The 23,909-nt window shown below is 37.0% G+C and overlaps 1 protein-coding gene and 1 pseudogene across 1 annotated transcript in view; one reads left to right on the top strand and one right to left on the bottom strand.

Moving 5' to 3' along the window:
- Positions 1–9,853, top strand: part of LOC137401798 (32 kDa beta-galactoside-binding lectin-like) — a 28,286-nt pseudogene extending 18,433 nt beyond the window's left edge.
- LOC137401912 (nestin-like) overlaps positions 1–23,909 on the bottom strand; it is a 1,051,237-nt gene that overhangs the window by 930,437 nt on the left and 96,891 nt on the right. Inside the window, exon 4 of the mRNA XM_068088387.1 lies at positions 17,149–17,343. Within this exon, the coding sequence (XP_067944488.1) occupies positions 17,149–17,343 (195 nt within the window). The remainder of the gene's footprint in view (positions 1–17,148; positions 17,344–23,909) is intronic.

The following is a 23,909-nucleotide window of genomic DNA, read 5'->3' as shown; positions in this document are numbered from 1 at the left end:
TGAATCAGTGATGATCAGCTCATAGGGATATTGTTGATTAACTGTGTCATTGAATCAGTGATGATCAGCTCATAGGGATATTGTTGATTAACTGTGTCATTGAATCAGTGATGATCAGCTCAAAGGGATATTGTTGATTAACTGTGTCATTGAATCAGTGATGATCAGCTCATAGGGATATTATTGATTAACTGTGTCATTGAATCAGTGATGATCAGCTCATAGGGATATTGTTGATTAACTGTGTCATTGAATCAGTGATGATCAGCTCATAGGGACATTGTTGATTAAATGCGTCATTGAATCAGTGATGATCAGCTCATAGGGATATTGTTGATTAACTGTGTCATTGAATCAGTGATGATCAGCTCATAGGGATATTGTTGATTAACTGCGTCATTGAATCAGTGATGATCAGCTCATAGGGATATTGTTGATTAACTGTGTCATTGAATCAGTGATGATCAGCTCATAGGGACATTGTTGATTAACTGTGTCATTGAATCAGTGATGATCAGCTCATAGGGATATTGTTGATTAACTGCGTCATTGAATCAGTGATGATCAGCTCATAGGGATATTATTGATTAACTGTGTCATTGAATCAGTGATGATCAGCTCATAGGGATATTGTTGATTAACTGTGTCATTGAATCAGTGATGATCAGCTCATAGGGATATTGTTGATTAACTGTGTCATTGAATCAGTGATGATCAGCTCATAGGGACATTGTTGATTAAATGCGTCATTGAATCAGTGATGATCAGCTCATAGGGATATTGTTGATTAACTGTGTCATTGAATCAGTGATGATCAGCTCATAGGGATATTGTTGATTAACTACGTCATTGAATCAGTGATGATCAGCTCATAGGGATATTGTTGATTAACTGTGTCATTGAATCAGTGATGATCAGCTTATAGGGATATTGTTGATCAACTGTGTCATTGAATCAGTGATGATCAGCTCATAGGGATATTGTTGATCAACTGTGTCATTGAATCAGTGATGATCAGCTCATAGGGATATTGTTGATTAAATGTGTCATTGAATCAGTGATGATCAGCTCATAGGGATATTGTTGATTAACTGTCTCATTGAATCAGTGATGATCAGCTCATAGGGATATTGTTGATTAACTGTGTCATTGAATCAGTGATGATCAGCTCATAGGGATATTGTTGATTAACTGTGTCATTGAATCAGTGATGATCAGCTCATAGGGATATTGTTGATTAACTGTGTCATTGAATCAGTGATGATCAGCTCATAGGGATATTGTTGATTAACTGTGTCATTGAATCAGTGATGATCAGCTCATAGGGTTATTGTTGATTAACTGTGTCATTGAATCAGTGATGATCAGCTCATAGGGATATTGTACGTAAACTTTGATCTACTGTCCCATTTAGGTCTATGTTAATGGAGCCCACTTCTGCAATTACGACCATGGAGTGGACATTCGTTCCGTCTCTCACATCTACATAGATGGTGATGCAGAATTTACTGTCGAATTCACAGCATACTTTGTAAGTATCTACTAGTATTGACAGTCTGTGAGCATTGAAGGAACTAAGGCTACAATTTTCCTTAAGCCCTAACTACTGATGTAAGTAGTTCCTTGAACTATCATACTCATTCAGTACTGTGTGACTGATTTGATGAGAATAGAATGTCTGAACTACAGGGAGTTTTCTGTTCGCTTTCTAGGAGCTCGTTACAATAGCATCATCCCACAGGAGCTGATTCCAGGCAGCTGGGTTAATGTGACTGTCTCTGTTCATGACAACCCTCACAGGTGAGCTGCAGCAGTTTCAACATGACCATAAAATCATGACACCCTATGCGTGTGTAGTTTTTTTGCTTTTTGACACAGATAGTTAATGACAATTCTTGTGTGTCGGTGTAATTGGATAAATACGACTGACAGTTGTGACAGCCTTCACAGGTGAGCCGTAGTTGGAATAATGCGAACAAAGAAAATCTCTATGGAATTCGTCACTCACGACTTGTCATGTATTTCTGTTAACAGAGTAATCTTTAAAGCATAAAAAGTGCATTAAAAGTATGGTGCCATTTTATAGGCAAGATATGAAAATCATTTCTTTCAAGGCCTACTCGAAATACTACAGAAACCTACCAAGTATTTCCAAGTAGTTAAACTAATATCTAGTATTCTTGCTTTTAAATATAAATAAATGTTCATATTTTCGCAGTGACGGCAGAAATGAGATTATTTTTATTGTAAACGTGGTTTTAACATCTCAAAAAATACGGAGAAGAATAGAACCAAAAGAGAATAAAACCAACGAATTCGGAAAGAAAGTTCGAGCAGTTTTATTCCCATAATAGTCTGCAGTCCACATAATCACTGTGTTTCCTTGCTTCAAATAAGTTTGGAGTTGCCCGCTGCTGGCGAACTTGCGCCCGACTGTTTCAATTATTCGGAGTTGCACTATATATTCCTCAAAGCGAAACTTGTTGATTTAGACTCACTTTTAGGTCGCTGTCATTTTCCAATTCTTGCGTAGTTAACTAGTTGTGCTAGAAAATAATTATTTCATCATCCTCGTACGGACAACCCATCCTTGACATGTAAATGTTATGTAAAGGTAAAAACTCAAGCAAAAACAGTAGTTAGAAGAGAAGCAGTAGAATATTTTCATAACAGTGATCCATATGCTTGAGCTAAAAGATTTTCGCTTATAATAAGGAGAGTGTAGCCAAGTGTTATCCATTTGGATTCATCAGCAGTGAACGTTATTATGAGCAAGAAACGAAATTAAATGCATTTGGATTTCACCGCTTCTATGAATCAGAGTGGAAGCAGCTCCAAACCAATTCGAAGCACAGAAACAGTAAATGTGGGACTAACCAATTACTTACCACGCTTCTTAACCGTTGCCACTGGGTGATTTCAATATCCAATGCAGAGTAGCCTAGGTGGGTCATATCCCCCTTGCATCTAGTAGCCAGTTGTACCTCCTCTATAAACATGTCTCTGTCTTCTATTGACCTATTTCACATATCCGACTTGGGACATGAGCCCCGCTCACAGACCGACCCATTCTATCAATGATTGGACCATAAGAAGCAAGTGTTTGGTCTTCCAGTCTGAATGTTTGTTTAGATTGTTTGTTAATATTTAAGGTGTGATGTCAACTTGGTGTGTGACGCTTCTGATGAGGAAAGACAACTCCATTTCAACCCATGTTTCTATGAAGGAGAAACGGTTAGGAATTCAAGACTAGGTGGTGAGTACGGGGATGATGAGAGAGAAGGTGGCTTCCCATTTGAGGCTGGAAAAGTTTACAAGATCGGCATTCAGGTGCAAGATGACTATTACTCGTAAGCTGGGCTTTATTGACATTTGTAGCGGCTACTGTGTTGCAGCAGATGGAGAGATGCTAGTCATGCATAACATTTGTAGTTAATCTAGAATTGTGTAAACATATGTAAAGCTACATAAGCCTGCATCTAGCTATGACAGAATACATGTACAAGATATAATAGTCATGCGTTTAAAATTCTCACACTCTCTGTTTTGAGCTTTCCATCTAGTAGCATCCAGTGATGTCTGTCATGCATGTTGATGACAATTATTGTAGAGATTTAGCTTCTTGACAGCCGTCGCTGGTGTTTGCTAATGATGACTCAAATGTCAGTCTATTGACAGTTGTTACCGGTATACACGACTAGCTAGTCCTGTGCTTGATAAATTGACAACTGTTGCAGGTGTACGTGAATGGTGAGCCATATGTGACATACAATCATCGATGTGATGCTCAGGATGCTCATCATCTAACAGTCAATGGAGATGTGTCTGTACTGGAGGTTAGATTCCTTGGCTCTTTGGTAAGTGCTGACTATATAGTCTCTATTTGTAAAACCATCAGTAGACATTTTTCTCTTTGTTTGGATCTGGAAATTTGACTCATATTCACTGAAGTAGTGATGCAGTGTGATAACCTGCTGTAGGAAGACACCTCCTATCGCAAAGTGCCAGGTCTGAAGTCGGGAGACATTATTACAGTCATAGGGTCCGTCAAGGATGATCCAGAAAGGTAAAAATAAAGGTTAAACAGTTGCAGGTTTCCGACTTTGTGATGAGAAAAGTTTGAACAAGTGCAAAATTTTAACAAAACTTGTCAAAGTATCGTGAGTAATGAAACACCATGATATCAAAGGTTCTTTTTTGATTATTTATTAGAGGCACAATTAAAAGACCAGAAATGTTTGTTGTATATTTCTGGAGTGTATGTAATCCATGATCTACATGTAAGTACTGCATAAGAGAAAAACAAGCTGTTTGTTTTATTTTCATAACTGATGTGTTTATTGTTCCTATAGTTCATTCATCATGACTCTTTATTATTCTCTCTATCCCAGGTAAAATTTTCAATTGAGGAATATCCTGGAAATTGTGTTTACTATTGCATTTTGGTCATTTGGAGTTTACAGCAAAATGACTGTTTTTAGACGAAAATGTGCATCAACAAGATTGTAAATAATGTGGTGTTGGAGTTGCCTCATTTTGTGTCATTACCTTGCTGAGACGATAACTCTAAATTAATCAAAATTGAGCCCTGTTTTGGTGTATGGATGTGATATTCAATAACAATTGTAATAATCAGAAGTGAACCAGTAGAAGGTGCTATGAGTGTGGCTGTTCATGTTTTGAAGACTAAAAGTACATTTAAGATGCTATTAGATACTTGCCTATGTCACAATTCTGTCATTGACATGAATCTGGCTAAGACTTTGCCTGAAGTATATTCTTAACACAAAATGCCAAAACCTTTTGCAAAGGCATTTAAGGCATTCTGTGTAAATATGCAAATTTTACCTGAACATAGATTGGGCCGCCTATAGGCGCCAACAATCATCTAGCCATATGAACATCTAGCATTAGCCAAGGCTCTACATGTGCTTGCAGGTGCCTACAAGCATCTACACCTTGTAGAAGGTAACAGATGACTAAACTGGTGTTTTGAGACTATATATTTGGTTAAAGCTCTGTTTGTCCTTTTTTAGAATTTGCATCAACCTTCAAGGTGAGACTCCGGACGAATCGTCGTCAAGTTCTGATGAGGAAGAGAAACACACAGACATTCCTCTGCACTTTAATCCAAGAAGGGAACAAGGTAAAAATGCCGTCTTGCATACATGTAGACGTTCCTATCACCTTCAGGAGGTGTGGCCTGATATACAGGGTCCTATCAAAGTTGAACTTGAGTTGTTATTTAAAAGAAAGCATTTTTTTGTCTCTCACTTGATATGTTGTTTGTTGTGCGATGTCATTGTCAAGATATTTGAAGATTAAAATCGAAAAAGGTTGATCACAGTAAGAACACTCAGACCAAAAAACATGCTCAGACTTGCCCAAACTTGCCCAAACTTGCCCAAAATGATGTAACGAGTGATACAACCTGTCTCTATCTCTCATATTCACATTGTCTTTTGCTGTAAAAGTCTAGTCCTACTATTGGCTCCTACTAGCGACTCCTACTAGCGGCACTATTGGCTTAAATTTTATTTTGCGTTTGCTCATGTTGGCTAGAGTAAAATTTTAAATCTAGCTACGGATACATTAGTATGCATGTCTCACACGGGAAACTAGCTACTAAACAAAATAAGCATGCCGCCATCTTGGAGAAAATTATGTTTGAATATATGGCGAAAACAACTGCAATTATCGCCGCAGCATAAAGTTTTTATTAAACCATCCATCCAAATTGTGGCCATTCACTTAGTTTCATCTCATATATAAGGACAAATTAATCTACTGCTGCAAAGTCAAGCAAAACATATTATGGTTTGTGCAGCACACATTTGTGTCTCTCTTTCCCATGTATGGCAGTTTCCAGACCGACACAACTGCTCCCTGGTGAACCACATGAACATCCTGTAACAATAAAACAAATGTCATTCATATATACGTCATTCTAACGCGTATCTACTGAAAGCTTTCAATTTGAGAGTTAGATAGACCCTGATATACAGGGTTCTATCACCTTCATTAGGAAGCGCAGCTTGCTGCATTTTCGTGTCCTAATATTGCAAAGCTCTCTGCAGGTGAAATTGTACTCAACACTCTGAAGAATGGAGATTGGGGAGATGAGGAGATTTATCCTCTCCCAGAGGCCTTTTTACCCTGGCAGACAGTTCTATGTTCATTTCAATGTGGGGGATGATGGTTATGAGGTGAGAGTAGAATCAAGTTTTAATATGTGAATTGGTGGGTTGATAGTGTCTTAAATGTATGTAAAAAGGCATAATTGGTTATATCCGCTGTTATAGCCTTGGAAACACAAATATCTACGTTAAATGATGTTACAGATATACGTCAATGGGGAGTACCTGGCCAACTATGAACACAGAATAAAGTCTATGAAAGTTCGATTCATCAACCTAGCAGGCACAGCATTCTTCAGCTCAGGCAAACATGTTCAAGGGGCCTACTATGTCAGCGATAACAGCTTCCTCTTTAGATAACTTATGGATTTGTCTGCTCCTGCAACAGACCTTTCGCTTTCCATTTTACCTGCTGTATAACAACTATGTAGAATGAATATTGATAATACAGCTTGACTAGTTCTATTCTAAGGTATATGTATGGCTGTTATGTAATCCTTTTTAATGTAAGATAATGAAACACCACTCAGAGGTTTACTTGCAACCAAATTCACATTACAATTATTTGGTATCAAAAGGTTCACAATGTCTTACTCTGCTGTGTTGTAGATGCAAAATGTGTCGAAATGCGATCACAAACTCTTAAAAGCTTGAAAACGAACAGTTAATTGCAGACATCACGAAAACGCCGTAGTTTGAAATATCTTTATTTGGCTGACGTACTCCTACATTTTGGTTATTGTTTTGACATGTGATGTTATCACGTGAAATTAAAGGCCAATAAAAGGCTCAATATAAAACTCTCGTAGCACTAGTTTATGACAAGTACTTGAGCTTCTAACAAAAAGCCCGTATCAAATATAAATGCTCGCTACTTTCCAGTATCTTTTCAGCCTGGTCTAATCATCTAGTCGTAATCTGATCATGTGACCCATACTTTCTGTCAAATAGCGCGCGAACAGTTTCTGCAGCAATTTTTACTATCGCAGGTGACCAACAGGCCTCTCATGTTCATCAGAGAATGATATGCACTCCTTCGAGTTGAGGTAGAAAAATTAGATTTTTTACGGTAGGTTTTAAGATTTTTTCGATTACGATGATGGCGAAAAAGACGGGTAAGGACAACAGACATGGTTTTATTAAATGCGTAAAGTATATTTGTGAAAATATCTCAACGAACGAGTTTGCATGAAAGTGTAAACAGAAGCCATCATGTTCAGTTACGCCACATTTGAAATGGATTCCAACCTACAGCGTTTTCGTGATGGCTGCGGTAACTGTTCATTTTGTAGGTTTTAAGAGCTTGTAATCACATTTCAGCATATTTGTCACCTTCAACGCAGCAGAGTAAGACATGGTCAATATGTTGATACTAAATAACTGTAATGTGAATTTTGTTGCAAGTCAACCTTTAGAAGTTAGTCCCGATTGCCAAAAATCCTTCAGTTAGTTTTTACACGATCCATTAGGCTGACTGAAGGTAATAGCTTGAGGCTTGTTTAGTATACAGTGAAAGGAATTCCTGTACTTGTGACCTCACTCTAATTTATTAACGCTGTCGTTTCTCTGACATAGATAGAGTTAGGTCAATGTAAAGACCACTCAAGCATGTTCTCTTGTCTCTGGCTGAGCTCTAAATTCATTTCTGCAGGATTGTTAGCAATTGAAAGTTTCTTGCTGAAACTAAGGCAGCTATAGAGTACCTGCAACCATTGTCAGTCTGAATATAGCATGTTTCTCTCATCTGACTAACAGGTAATGTGGACTACCATAACAAAAATGAATTGACAGAATATAGTACATAGATGTTGCTGCAACAGTAACATACATTTTAGTAACTCCTAGACAGCTAAAAACAGCTACCTTGTGGACATCAAAATATGAACGAAAGCTCACCCCTTAACTAGAAATTCACCAGTATGTGAAATCAGGATGCTGTTGGAGTCATCCCACTTTCATTCCATCATCTTAAATAGCCATGCAAGGCCATCAAAGATATTAATTGAATAAAACACCTTGTCGTTTTTTATATTGCATTTTCAATTTATCTTGTTAGTTTCATTTTATCTTCCCAGTTTTAATTTGCTGTTTTAGTGTGCTATTTCAGTGCACTGCATGTTTCAGTTCGTTTTGCCAGTTTTAATGTGTTGTTCTATGCGCTGCATCCACTACAGTTTGCTGTGCCAGTTTATACCAAGTGAGAAAAGACATGAATAACAAGAAAAGAGGCTTGCAATTTGTGGCCTCATTTTCCACCAAAATAATGATAACTCACAATGAGGTCATAGCTTCTGTAAGAAAATTATTACAGAGGCAATTTACAAAATTTTATGCTGAATGAATAAAAAACTAGTACAAATATGGCAAAATGTGTGTTGTCTTTTCTGGCAATTATGTTGATAAAAACTAGCTATCTAACTCGAGTACGTGTAATGATCTGGTGCAAGTACCTTCAAAGTTGCTCCTGGTTCATTACTACATGTTACTATTGATTCTGGTAAGAACCGTGTCAACTTGTGTCAAACTGGCAAAGACGTTGCTAACCTTAGCTGACAAACTTTGTGTCCTTGGAACAGATAATGGCGTCTGCGAGACCTCGGGCAATCTTGATAAAGAAACATGTCTAATAGTTCTACCAGGCTACAAACACAACTGCCCAATATATAGTTTGTGCTGTTTATGCATGCAATCATTTATGAGTAAAACCCAAGTAAAAATTGCCTAAACACTTATAAAACTAACAAGAGGCCGTGCTGACCTTAATCTTGCCAACACCTGTTTATCCTGTTGTGGTTTTTCATGAAAGCTCCCGTTCCGGGACCTGTATATGGGATAAAATAGATAAATAGGGTAGAAAAAGGGCTATTACAACTTCCTGTCCATAGGTGTTTTGGAACTCCTGGTATAATTTATTTTTTCAGAAGTGAATTCCTGCTTCGGTTCTGAAATGCGCCAGCTGCTCAAGTGAGTAATCATGCCGGGTAGCTCCTGTTTCTTGTGCACTTTGTCCTCGGATTGTCCCTCTAGTTTCTAACTGATAGGGACGCTCGTGACCAACTGAGTTTGAGGAGCATCTTAGTTGAGCTGACAGGCTCAACATGTGATACCATCATTCTGGATGGCAGCCTCTATATTATTAGTGTGTTTGGAAGTAGCTATTTAAGCTAGCTCACTCTGCCCATGTCTGCCATAATTACTTGCTTTAAGGCACTCGTGCCGCTTTGTGCCGGTTCTACTCGGCACTCGTGCAGAGTAGAACCGGCACGAGTAGCCGGTTCATAAAGTAGAATTTTGACCTGTTTTTGTGCTTCTGGCGTGTTCTCTTCTAAAAAAATAGTGTGTTTTTTTAAACCTGCAGCAATGCTACGCCTAGGGGGTTCCAAGTGCTCCCTATTTTGGTACTCCTAATCCGGATGCTCCCAATCCAGGTACTCTCGATCTGGCTACTCCCAATCTTGGTGACCAGTCAAGCGAACACCGGCATTTTTCTTGTTACCTTTTTGTTCAATGGCTTTCCTTTTGCCTTCAGAACAGGAAGCTTTTCTTTCACTTTTGAGGACCCATCGCTCAGGTCTAGCCCTAAATCGAACACAACTGGGTTCTCCGTAGTCTTTTTGTGTGATCCAGGTCCTGTCCAGTTTTTTCAGGCCCCTGTTGCCTTCAAAAAGTGTTGCTCTAAGATGAGCAATCCTGGTAAGGCAATCTCAACATCTTAACCACATCTTCATGAGGGGTCTGAGTCTCTGATGGTGGAGGATTGTAATGGATTAGATTAACTGTCTCAGACTAATAGTAGTTCCTTGTTTAACGCGGTGGTGATACTTCAAAGTACAGTATGCGCTCCTACACAGAAAATAATCAGTGGGAAATTTATTTTGTTTGCAATTTGGGGTTGTCTCCTCGTCTTCTATTTGGAAGTTTGACTCGGTCTCTCGGTGCATATAGGGGGAGGTTTCTTTCGATACTTTTGTCAGGGGTGGAAACTTTCAGTCCTTTCGTCTCTGGTGGTGGAAGATTGTACTGGATTGGATTCACTATCTCAGACGAATAGTATTTACTTGTTTTATGTGATCTTGATACTGCAAAACACATTACTTGCTTCTACAACATAGATAATCTGTTAATCTGTTTCAGGAACATTTACTTTATAAATATTTTACGTTATAAGAACAGCGAAATATATATAAATGGGCTAAACCATTCAAATATCTTTTAAAACTCACCCTTTAGCCATACAAAATGGAAAAACTTGACTGAACTTTTTTTGTTTGCAGGCTGTATCATAACTGCTGTATTATTAGTTTGCATTACATTTTTTTCTCTTTTCACTAATAAATATCACTAGTTTTATAGACCATCGTTGCGGCAATCTATAAGAAGTTGATAGGAAACGCACATCGTCATTCATTTACATAGACTTGCTTATTTATTCTAAACAGCAAAGTCTATTCTTCAAATCAAAACAAATAAAAATATTTAATATTTAACGAAGCAAAAAAACATAATATTTCTACTATAAAAAGAGGTACTGCCTGTTTGTCGTCTATCTGTATGCAGGGGTCAAGGTTAGGATAACAAAACTTTTGACGATTCTCCAACTCGTGACATTCAGATTGCTTGACCGACACTGTAACACCTGCACCATTCTATCGATATTCAGTATTTATAAACAATTGTGCAGTTACCTATTCCCATTTTCGTTAATACATTTGATTATCCGTTACGATGAACTAGAATGTCATGGAAGTTGTAAATATAATATATGTAACGCTTGACACATGTCATTATTTTTCTAGCAAATGCAACAAAATAAGTCAACATTCAAGTTAAAATTGAAAACTCACCCGACTTGGCATTTTACATTATAAAAATTTTTTGATGTAGTACCACGCAAAAAACTTCACATCACTTCTTCACATTATCTGGAACGTACATTATAGGAGCATGTACTGTACCTTTATTATCAAAGCCCTTACTTGGCTCCTCCAGCTTTATTTCATTTTTATTATTTTTCCTTGTTGGTCTATTTTCATGATAAACCCTTTTGTTATTAGTACTTTTAAATCAGCCATTTCGCTATAGAAGTTGTCTTCCCTTAGCAACAGTTTTACCTTCTGAAGATCTCGTCATGAAGTGCTACCACAGTTAAATAAACTCTCCTATGAGTCTCTGTTGATAAACACAGTACTTGGTAGTAAGCTACTGTATTGTATATGTATAGGTTATGTACACTGTGATGTACCTCCTCACATTTTCTCTTTCTCTAATCTCCATTGGCTTTTAATATTAAGTGTAAACTTTTAACAGGTAAATTAAGTTTTAAATTCCAATTTATTCTCATTCTTTTTCATTCACCTTTCACATTTACAAAAGCATGTAAACAAATGTTAGCCTACTGCAGAGTACATTGTGATATATTTTTACTCATTCTTTATATACATTCGCTGTATTTTTCTTTCCGTTTACTATTTGTATTTACCATAGGTCTTCTGTCACAATGTTACCACTTTAAAAATTTTAATATATCAAACACGAGGTCGTAACTCCAAACCATTGTAAAACAAGCCTGTCAAGGGAGGACAACTTGTATGTACTTGCCAGATATCCTAATCATATATGCTGACCTTTGCGCTGTGTTATACACTGTTTACAGTGCTTATTGACAGAATAACTGACACGATTTTAGCAACTATAATTCTATGTCTGATCTATCATGGTGTGTCAGCCGAAAACATCCTGTGGAATGAGTGCACTTTACCTGTTGCAAAATATGGGTTGGAATTATATTCATAACAAACCAGTTCAAGTTTGTGAATTTATTCTTTTTGTACCAAACAGCTTGAAGCAAAGGCTTTAAAAATGCAAAGCCAAAAGGGCAATTGGTTTCCTCTTCCTTTTATGAGCTTTGCTGTAGGAATTGTTTGTTCCTCATCTGGTATTATATATAGTAGCGCCCATAACAGGTGACTGAAGTGTGTGAATCAGGCAGGTGACTTGTCATGGCTTGCATCAAAGCTCTGATAAAATGTATCACATGCTAACTACAACTACAACGCCCCCTGATATCTTATCACTTAATAAATAAAACTCTTGACATTTAGACTCCTTATGTATACAATCCACGTCAATGACTGTCTTATCAGAGCATTGCAACACCCATAATGCCGGCTGTTGCCAAGAAACCATAAGAATAATATATTTTATCTGAACCATTTGCGTCAACAATTCTACTTTATCTTAGCGACGGGAAGGAGCAGCTGTTAACCCATTTATCGGATATGTGACAGCAGTCAGGTCTATGTATTTAACAAAAACGGTCAATTTTAATCTGAAGGAGTTTCTCATGAAAAAAACCATCAAGTCTTATTTAGATTGAGAAAAAAACATACTCTATATAACTGAGTATGAGACAATATCTTGTAACTTATAACAAATGATGCACTCGTTGACATAGCCTCAATAGCCTCAGTTTTGTTTCATAAGTTCTTTACAGATTGGAAGGAGCCACCTTGAACAATGCCTCTTCTACTGAAGACATTTTCCCAAGAGAGACAGTTGAGTTACGCGAAATTTTTTTGCAGGAAGACTTTCCTTCAAAGATGTGAAATAAATGGGTCATTGCTGTTGATTTATGTTTTCTTTTTTGTGCAATTTTTGATGTAACTGATTGGTTTCACTTTTTGCTGTTTCCTTATCAATTTCTGTAATGTTTGTTATTGTATCTTAACCTTTAAGGTTTTCAATGTTTTGAGAGCAAAACATACGTAATGTTTACTTTTTGTTTTCTTTTTTCATCATGATAATAAATATTTTATGAAAATTAAACATGATGTATATCTGCCGGTTTTTATTTGTAGTATGCAGTGTACAGTTGGCTCCTTATTGGATGCCAACTTTATTAAACCGAAACAATAAAATATTTCTAATATAATAAGAGCTACTGCCTGTTTGTCGTCTATCTGTATGCAAAGGTCAAGTTTGGGATAACAGATAACTTTTGACGATATTCCAACTCGTGACATTCAGATTGTTTGACCGACACTGTAACACCTGGACCATTCTATCGGTATTCAGTATTTATAACAAGTTTTTATTTTATGTTAACATTCAAGTTGAAATTAAAAACACACCCTACTTGACACTTTACATTGTATAAAACATGTTACGTAGTACAACACAACAAACTTCACATAACTTCTTCACGTTATCTGGAACTTACGTTATTACGAGAGCATCTACTGTCCTTTTATTACTGCAGTCCTCACTCGCCTTCACCAGTTTTATTTCATTTTTATTAGTTTTCCTTATTGTTCTATTTTCATGATTAACCCTTTTGTTATTAGTATTTTCATGTAAGATATATTTTGCCATAGAAGTTGTCTTCCCTTAGCAACAGTGTTACCCTCTGAAGATCTTGTCAAGATGTGCTACCATAGTTAAATAAACTCTCCTCTGAGTCTCTTTTGATAAACATTGTACCTGGTAGTAGGCTACTGAATTGGATATGTACAGGTTATGTACACTGTGAAGCACTTTGGGTCTCTTTTGAGAAACATTGTACTTAGTAATAGGCTATTGTATTGGATATGTATAGGTTATGTACACTGTGATGTACTTCCTCACATTTTCTCTTTTTTTACCATTTAGTGGCTTATAATAGTAAGTGTAAACTTTTAACCAGTTCATAGAATTTTAAATAAAATACCAAGTTTTTTTCTCCAGTCAACTTTTGCGAAAGCATGTAAACAAATGTTAGACTACTGCAGAGTACATTTTGGTAGATGTGATGTATTTTTACTTATTCTTTATATACATTCATTGTATTTCTCTTTTCATGTACCATTTGTATTTACCATAGGTCTTCTGTCACAATGTTACGACTTAACAATTTTCTAACCAAAACACGAGGTTGTAACTCCAAACCAATGTAGAACAAGTCTGTAACATAAAGACAACTTGTATGTACATGTACTTGCTAGATATATCAATCATCTATGCTAACCTTTGATCTGTGTTATATATTGTTTAAATACTGTTAATTGACAGAATATATGACACTGTGCTAGCAAACATCATTCTATTTTTTACGGAAAGTAATTTAGTCTATTAAGGTGCATCAGGCGTAAAAATCCTGTTGAGCGAATGCATTTTACCTGTTGCACAATATGGCTTGGAACAATATTCATAACAAATCAATTCCAGTTTGTGAATTCAATTTTTCTGTACCAATCAGCTTGAATTACTTAGCTAACAGCTCAAATGTCAGTTCGATTCTTTTCCCTTTTTATTAACTTTGTTATAGGAATGTTTATTCCTCATCTGGTATTATACAAAGTGACAACCATGACAGGTAGCTGAAGTGTGTGAACCGGGCAGATGGACTAGTCATGACTGGCATCAGAGCTGTGATAAACTAGATCACATGCTAACTACAACGCCCCCTGATATCTTATCACATAATAAATAAAACTCTCGACATTTAGACTCCTTATGTATACAATCCACGTCAATGACTGTCTTATCAGAGTATTGCAACACTCATAATGCCAGCTGTTGCCAAGAGATCCTGAGAATTATATATTTTATCTCTACCATTTGTGTCAATAATTCCACCAGACCATGGCGACAGAAAGGAGCACCTTTCAACTCAATTAATGGAGGCGAGACAGCCGCCAGCTTTTTGTATATTATACAAACATTAAATTTTAATCTGGTGGACCTTTTCATGAAATAACCCATAAGTTTTATTTATATTTATAAGGAACAAGACATTACATTGCTGGGTATGAGACAATATCTTGTAACTTATAACTAATGGTGCAATCCTTAAGATAGCCTAAGGTCATCAACAAAGTCCTTATGGATTATTAAACTAAAGGGTATTTTAATACCCAAAAAACTAGTTATTTTCATCAATTAGGAACTATTAGTCATGTTCATCAATGTGACTCTATTGCTGCTTCATATAGCAAAGTTATGAATTTTAAAAGAAGAGATTTAGCTATATATTGCGGTTGTTAAAGAAAGTCTAACGGTGCATTGCATATGGATGAAGAAAGAAGGTTGAAAGAATAATTATATTTATTCAAGGATAATAAAATACAAGCAGGATGTATTACAATATAGAGAACAATATCATGTGATCACTTTGACAATGCGCGTCAAGTGGAGCTCGCGCGTGTTCTTATTTACTATAAGCCTGCCCTCTGGTTTGAGGGCTGGCTGGTCATTTCTCTTGTCATTGCTCATTGGCTGGTTGGGCTAAAATGTAGGTCACTCGGCATCTTTAGTGTCTGTCTGGGTAGATTGTCAGTCTTGGCTGCCACACTATTAACTATCCGGGTGGTGACATTGATTGCCGGTCCGATTTGTATCACCTGGAGTTTGTAGGTATGCAGCAAATTGTTCCAGCCTCCTCTGTGTAGCAGACGATTCTGAATAAACAGACATTCGTCATCATAATTAATATATAAACAAGGGTTACTTTTACTGATGAGCAGGGATATATCAATGGCAAACCTCTATCAATCTGTTAAAACAGTCTAAAAGTCAAACTGCCACCATTTTGATCTAACACCATGAACTTATGCAGTAAATTCTCACATACTATGTAACTCAAGCAGCATCAACATATCTACATAAAGTTACTAGGAGTGAGTCATGATTGATCAACAACAGCCTAATAGAATCAGACCCTCAGAGGAATATCACAGCTAGTATAATATATACTAGTAGGTAATTTATAGGTTACTAGCATTGGGTGATACTAGATCTTCAAGATATGAGGTGGAGAGTCAATAATCTTATAGGGCTAATAAGAAATAAAAGTACCTGCTCTCCGCTGTCTAGTCTCTTCCCGTAATAATGCTGACATCCTCTCGCTGTTTTCCTGTAGTATGGTTACTTGCCGTCTAGCCTCAACCAATGCTATAAAAGTGAGCATAAAAAACCTTCTGTTACATGTGCCACACTGCTACTGCTTATATTAGTGCTTGGATGTAAATAGACCTCTGACCTAGATCCTCTGACTCTGATCTGCATTGTTAATTACAGAAGTAACGGACTTCTCTCCCTCAGTACTATACTAAACACAGACTAGTAGAACAATAACATAGGAAGTTACCTTCTGCTTGCTGCTGAGTATGTCTTTGGAGAGCAGATACTTTATGGTCACTTTCTATTTGCAGTGTTGTAATTCGTTGTCTAGCATCATCCAATGCTACAACAAAGTAAAAGAACTTATAGCAAGAGCAGCACGGTCAAGTTAGTCTTTTCAAGATTATGGCTGTAGTGAACTTCCAGTCTGTTAATAGTGACGATAATCATGAAAATCAACTGAATGCTGCAGTAGATACACAGTAGAAAAATGATGAAGGAACAAAAAGTCCCATTCCTATTTCTTATTGTAAACAAACTGCAATCGCGGATATCGCATATAGACTATACACGCGCCGTTCGTTGAACAGATGATCTTCGGAGCATATCCGTGGTGATCGAGTTAAAATTTGAAGCACAATAGTCAAAATCTGCTCTTCTGCTTTAAAAATCATGGCGAGGGGTTGTGGGCAAATGCCTTTACCACACAATGTTTGGATGATTTTCCTGAGAAACCAGAGCTAGTATGTAAATTATTTACTATCGCGAGAAGCGTTTCACATCTCGTAGCGAAAACAATCATTATACATAACGGCGGTAAGGGTACGCAACTCCGGCACAAGACCATTAAGTCGATTTTATACGTCACAGTTTTCGGGATTTTCGAAGGGTTTTCCTCTGATTCGTTAATAGGTAGACCTGTGTTTGGCTGTCTATATCTCAGCTTCTAGAGGGTCAATCTCCTTGATTCTTTTTTTAGAACATCAGTCAACACCTCAAGATAACTAATAAAGCATAATAATATTATGCTTTCTCTATTCTTTAAAGGAATGACTCACTAGTCTATCCCAACTGACTTCTCTTCCTCAGTACTATACTAATAATGGACTAGTAAGACATTTACATAGGAAGTTACCTCCTGCCTGCTGTTCAGTTTTTTCCTGTAGAGCAGAGACTTTCTGCTCGCTATCTCTCTGTAGAGCGGAATGTTTCTGGTCGCTTTTTTTCTGTAGAGCGGAAAGTTTCTGGTCGCTTTCTCTCTGTAGAGCGGAAAGTTTCTGGTCATGTCTCTCTTGCAGTGTTTTTATCTGTTGCTTAGCGTCTTCCAATGCTACAAAATAATAAAAAAGAACATGTGAATAGTACATAGAGCCGTAGAGACACAGGCCATTCCAGAAGTGTAAAGGCGAAGGGGTGTAGAAGCAAAGGGGTGTATAGAAAGAGGGGTGCAGAGGCAGGCAGGCACAGAGGCAGGAGCCTGCGAGCAGAGGCAGGCTGGCCTGACAGATATGCTCAGCAGAATTCAGACTCAAGCTGCAAGCGAAAAGAATTGTCTTGATCAGCCCGGTTATATGGCCGGCAGATATTTATGCAGGCTGACTGACACAGGCAGCCGGTTGGCAGACAGACTCCATATTAGTGCGATAAAATCAAACACTCGCCACAAAAACAAGCAATGGTGGTCGACTTAGAGGCGAAACGTGCGACCATTGTGGATTTGGCAGCATAGCTTGAGATCATTTTTTGACTCAGTGAGAGTGAGCAGGCTTGCTTGCAGACAGGGCAATCAATTCGTCTATTTAATGACCAGAACATATATCCATTGTCTACTAGGAGGCAAAAGCGAGAAATCGTGGTCAGTTCAGCAGCGACACAGATGACCGTGATTGACTCTGCCAATCGGGCAGGCAAACTGGGTGGCAGACAAGCACGGTCAAGCAAGTGGTGGACACGGTAAGATAGACACATAAAAAGCAGGTGCCAGCAGATGTGGCTGGTAAGCAGGCAGAGAGGCTGGCAGGCAGGCTGCTAAAGCTTGCCGTTTGTTTTAAGAGACGAGAGTTGCGATAGTAGTAGCGGTCGAGCTGCTACTACTATTAAGATAAAATATTAAAGATAAGTGTGGATCGAATAAAATCTAAGAAGAAAATGAAGCTCATTTCACGTCTACCAGTCTTAAGGTGTCAATCCTCTGATAAAATTAATCTTGCTGTTTGATAAGGAATTCTCTAAGCAGCTGCAGTAAATATGAAACTCTAACAGAACTCAGCACCACACTAGCTGGTCCTGTTAGCATCTGCCATAGAAAATGGAAGCACACATTATCTTAGAGTTTGTAAAATAAGAAAGAGTTAACCTAATTTTAATATTTATATCAAAGATTATTATTGTTATATATTTAAAGCCTGAATATTAAAGCAAGAGGCTGTTTCAATATGTAATTTAGTCTGTCATTCAGTTTACTACTAAACATGACAAATGATAGAGTCATGTTATGTTAGGAACAATTGAAATTCTGTGGATAATCTACAGCAGTGTAAAATATGGTTGTAATACTTTCTACTTTCCATCAAAAACTGCTGCATAGATGATTAGCTATTCATAAAAAGGAGTGTAACGTTTAACCTTTAACCTCAGCTTGAAGGAATGACTCACTAGTCTACCACTACATACAATAATCATAGTATCATTACTATTGCGTTAAATTCTTCAGATCTCAGACAATTCAAAATACAGAAATATTAACAGACAGAATAGTGTGAAACACGAGAGTCAAGCTACTGAGTCTGCTACAAGGAGTTGATATTTAAAGAGCTGCTAATATCACTTCAATCCTACCAGTTTTGAATATTAATATTAATTTAAATACTCAGATTATAAACTGTTCAGCTGGAGGCTGGAGACAAGCAGCACTCTGTCTATGCAAGACTCAGCGAGTTTACAGGAAAATAGAGATGCAATTATCCAGGGTATGTCCCAGGGTTCAACAGTAAATGAATACAATGAATGAATTACTAGCATTTAGTTTAGATTTTTAGTAGAAAGTTGCTGAGACTGAAGAGTTTAACAGTAGAACAGTTCAAGTGAGTAGCTGGTTTCACACTGTATAACAATCCTACCTTCTACTACTGACTCCATTGGCCATCTCTTTAACAGCTCTGATGCTTCCTTATTTCCCTTAAACACAGCTTCCTCCAATGGAGTCCTTTTGTCTTTATTCTTTTTGTTGAGGAGTGAAGAGACAGTCACTAGAGACACGGATCCTAACATGACCTTCAGAGCAGTTGTCTCTCCTCTGTATGCTGCACAGTGTAGTGGAGTGTCGAGGATGTTATTCTGTATGTTTAATAGGGAGTCTCTCTGTAGTGAGGAGAAGTTGTAGAGGAGGAACTCTATACACTTGCTCCTTCCATACGCTGCAGCCAGTGCTATAGCTGTGTTACCATATCCATTCTTCTCAGATACAAACTCGTACTTCCTCTCATCACTCACTGTGTCTATCAGTAACTCTACACACTCACTGTTGTATCCCCACCTTACAGCAATGTGTAGTGCTGTCCATCCATTCCTCTGCTTCATCGAGAGCAACTCGTCTGCTGTTCTTCTGATTGGTGAGAGAAGCAGACGACATATTTCTGTTTGGGCTTCTTCTGCAGCTACCATAATAGCAGTGTATGAGTCATGCTTAATAGTAATCATTAACCTCAGTAGCTCAGCTGGTTGGACTGACTCTAAGGCTGCCCTCAAAGCACTAATCTCCATCTTTCTCTCTCTCACATACTTTTTCAACAGTCCTTCCATGTTTAACTGTAACATATGTACTGCACTCTATTAGCTGCTGCATACAGTAAAATATGATAGAGAAATGAGTACAAAATGTGACTCAACTGCAGAGTTGGAAAGCTGCCAACCATAACAGAGTGGCTGCAGGTGAACCCTGGATATTTACAGAGTATAAAAATAAGGTCAGGGATGTCAGACTCTGGCAGAGCTGAGAAACATGAAATCTCTGCAGTAGGAAGTGTTTGCTGGTCTGAATATGACTGAGGAATAAGACCAGAGCCTCCTGACCTTAACTTAACCTCACAACATGACAGACTCTATCAGTCTCCTCAGGGTAGAGAGTGATAGTCTCAAGAGGTCAGAGTTATATTATAATCACACTGAATCAGTTTCTCTCCTCATCTACTCTATTATTCCCAGTAAGTACAATATCAACATATGCTAATATAATATATAAGTAATACTTACCTGTTGCTATTCTGTTTGTCACCTGCTCTGACTACTACAGGCTTCTTTATAGCTTGTAGCTGGTTATAATAGTGTTATCTGTCTCCTGATTGGCTGAGCTGAATAAGAGTTATTCAAACAGTGATTCATGATGAATTTATCAGATATTGAATAAATGAACAGGAGCTAATTGTTACTGCAGCTTCATGATTGGCTGGTTATACATCCTTGTAATTGGTTAGTTTCACTTTCTGTTTAGTATTTAAAGTAAAGTTTATCTGCTTAATTTCATATAATAACAAATAATAATAAAATAACAAACATTATGTTACTTTTACTAGTAACAGAATAGCCTTGTGCACTATAAATATTCACATTGTCACCACTGGCAGTAATGTGATGAATAGCAATTTTTTATAAAATAAACCTCTATACAATTCGTGTTGCTACAATTAAATAGAACTCAAGATAAATACCTGTTTTTGATTAACATGTAGGTACTGAGTACAATGCTTTATATTACATTTTAGTAATAATCAATCACAAACAGTAAATGCTTAAGGAAAATATTTAAAGACTCAAGTAAGTACATGTATGTTAAATATCCCAGCATATCAGCCACTCACACTGAGCTAGCAACAATAATGTATAACTTATAGACACTTGCTAGCCAATATCACACACATAGTCTGGTGGCCACAGGGCATTATCGTGTCAACAGGTGGCAGAAGATGGGGTCTATGGTAGCTTGACACTTTTAACATGTTTCTAATTTATTCATTGTTAATTTAGTTTCCTACCGCTATTTTAGTTGATAAGCTAAGAGTAATTGGCCATCAAATGGTGAGTAGTTATACAAAAATAAAATTTTTCTTACGCTGTGTGCAGTCAGTCGGTCCAGCTAATCAGAGCCGTAGACCAACATTCACGTCATGTTATAGTACGGGGGTATTAAATTACCCCGATATCAATTAGGTTTGTAGTCAGTTTCCAGTCTCGCCGAGCGACCGTCGGCGTTTGTGGTAATGTTCGAAAACTTTAACTTACTAATTATACCGATTTCCAAAGCTAGCTGTCATGGATTACATCATTCAATATAATCAACTACCACATTCTAAGATAAAAGGTTGTTCAACGCACTAACACGTTCAACACTGCATCTTTATGGCAAGTCTGATTCTACAAGTGAAGCCGACGCCAGATACAGGTTGTTCTCATCAAGGACATCTTATGAAAAAAATCTTCCACCAAGAGGGTTCTCTCCGTCGGCATTTAATGAGGGTCAATTACTAAGCAGCAATACAGCAGTGGAAAATTCAACCATTAATGGTGCCCCCAGATCCCACAAACCATGTCTGGAGTAAAGACGATGATGAGATTTCTGGGCAATGCTTTCCTGAGGAGCAAAGAGCTATTCCTAGGCAGCTTGTCCAATGGACCAGTTGCTCATGCAAACAAAGTTTGCACAAGTCTATGCGGCTGTGTCGAGTGCAGTAATGAAATGACTGACGAGATTGAGGATGGTAATCTATTAGACGGTGATGATGAGCTTTAAGATTATAATTATGTAATAGTTTTATTAAATACTTTGCAATATGCTTTCTAGAATCAATAAACAGTTTTTGATGTATCATGATAAACAGACTATGTACTTTGGTAAACATGCTATATAATAATCATACAAAGTACTAAGATACCCATACAAAGGCATGATATTAATTAATCATCCAGAAAGTTGGTTGTCATCGAACATACTGCACCACACATTCCATCATACTGGTTACATTCAACATTTCAACCATACATGGTTTCAAAATACTGCATGGTTTTAACATGCTACTAGTACAATAAATCTAAAGCTAAGCCAGAGATTTCGCATATAAATGTCAGTTAAATAAAAAAGAAATAACATGTATCAACGGAAAGTACTAAGATAAGCATAATAAATACTTTATGCTTGTCACGTGCTGCCTAGCAATATAATAATTTCATTTAAAAGATTAAGTTTACATTAGATTCGTTAGTTAGACTGCGTCACAACTAGTGTACCCAATGAGGTATACAGTATAGCCTGTCAATCAGTAGTTGTACAGGTATCAATGTAACGAGTATGAAGAGGGTTTCTGGCAGATCAGTGGCTAAGGTGATGGCGAGAAATGTTTGTCATATCAAGTCCCTGGCGGCCGACTACAATGTAAAGAATCGCATCCATTACAGACAATGAGTTCAAAATACAAAATGATCATATAGACATATAAAAGCTGACATACATTTATGGTGCAATATTTATCGATCATAACCTACCCAAAAAACGATCTATCAAAGCATGTAGCAATAAATTAAAAACTTGAAAATAGGAAGAGCTACAATACTGATTTGAACGTGTACGCAATGTGCATAGCCCTACATAAAAGTAATAGATGTACCCCCTTTAGCTTTAACCACAACAATACTTAGTTAACTCATACATCGCATACTTCTGTAAGGTAATAATTGATATGTGAGCACTATAACAATACAATACAATTGATTAAAATACAACAAAATATGTATTACTATATATAATATCACACAACATAATGCCACATATCAATCCTATAACACAATTCAAATCAGTTCAATACAACATAATACAGCTATTATAATACAATACAATAAAATATAGTGTAATAACACAATAATACAGTACTGATAAGTTCTGCATGACACAATATAGTAACTTAAAACTAACCAAACCATCAGTTAAATAACAATCATACATTTGCATGAAGGTACTACACTTTGTGTTGATATAGGTTTGACGCTTCTAAGAGCAATACAGTCTCCAATTTTGTAAATAGGCGAGCTATGTCTTAACAAAAATCAGCAGAGGCATTCTATATTACAAATAGTCCAGTATTACTGGTTTATTAAAAAAATACCCAATCTAGGTATTCTATTTATGAAGCCCAATAATATAAGTAGCTTATAATGTTATGTAATGCTACCGTCTTAGCCTAAAAATTAAACAAATTGAATTAAGCTATTGAGTGTATGAAACACTGAGTGCCTAAAGACAGAGCAACAATACCTACGACAGAGAGTAGTTTATTGTATAGTTTGTAACCAGTATGTAAAATCTGGACTGAGAAGTTTGACTTGAGAGTTTGATTAATTATAATCTACACCTATCACTCATTGATCCAACGGACTACGGTAAACAGTGAAGGAAACGCAAGATTTTCAATAAAGCAATGCATTTAATATTTGATTAATTAATCATAAATATTAAGTAAATGAGTTTGCTATCATCTCACCTTGGTTTTTTTCAGGGGTTTGAGATTCTTTGCAACTTGAGAAGCTCTTAGTTATTTCGACTCACTAGCAATCTTCCTCAAGCATTCAGTTTGGCATTTACATACGACTAACACTGCGAGTTGCGATCTGACTCTTTGTAGATGGTGCTCTACATCTCATAAAAACTTTGGATTATCGCTTTTTTCCGTTAGTAAAGCTTTGTTGACTTCTTAGCATGTAAAACTTTATTATAATGAATTATGTAACCGATAATAGCTAGCTGTGGTAATCAATTTAAATAGAAGATACTAAATTTGCGACTACTAACCAACGTAGACGACAGTTTCTAACAGGGAACAGCGGAAACAGACTAAGGGCACAAATGTTATC

Source organism: Watersipora subatra, chromosome 8, assembly GCF_963576615.1.
Source record: "Watersipora subatra chromosome 8, tzWatSuba1.1, whole genome shotgun sequence".
NCBI classification, from domain to species: domain Eukaryota; kingdom Metazoa; phylum Bryozoa; class Gymnolaemata; order Cheilostomatida; family Watersiporidae; genus Watersipora; species Watersipora subatra.
This window is presented reverse-complemented; position numbering and strand designations above follow the sequence as displayed.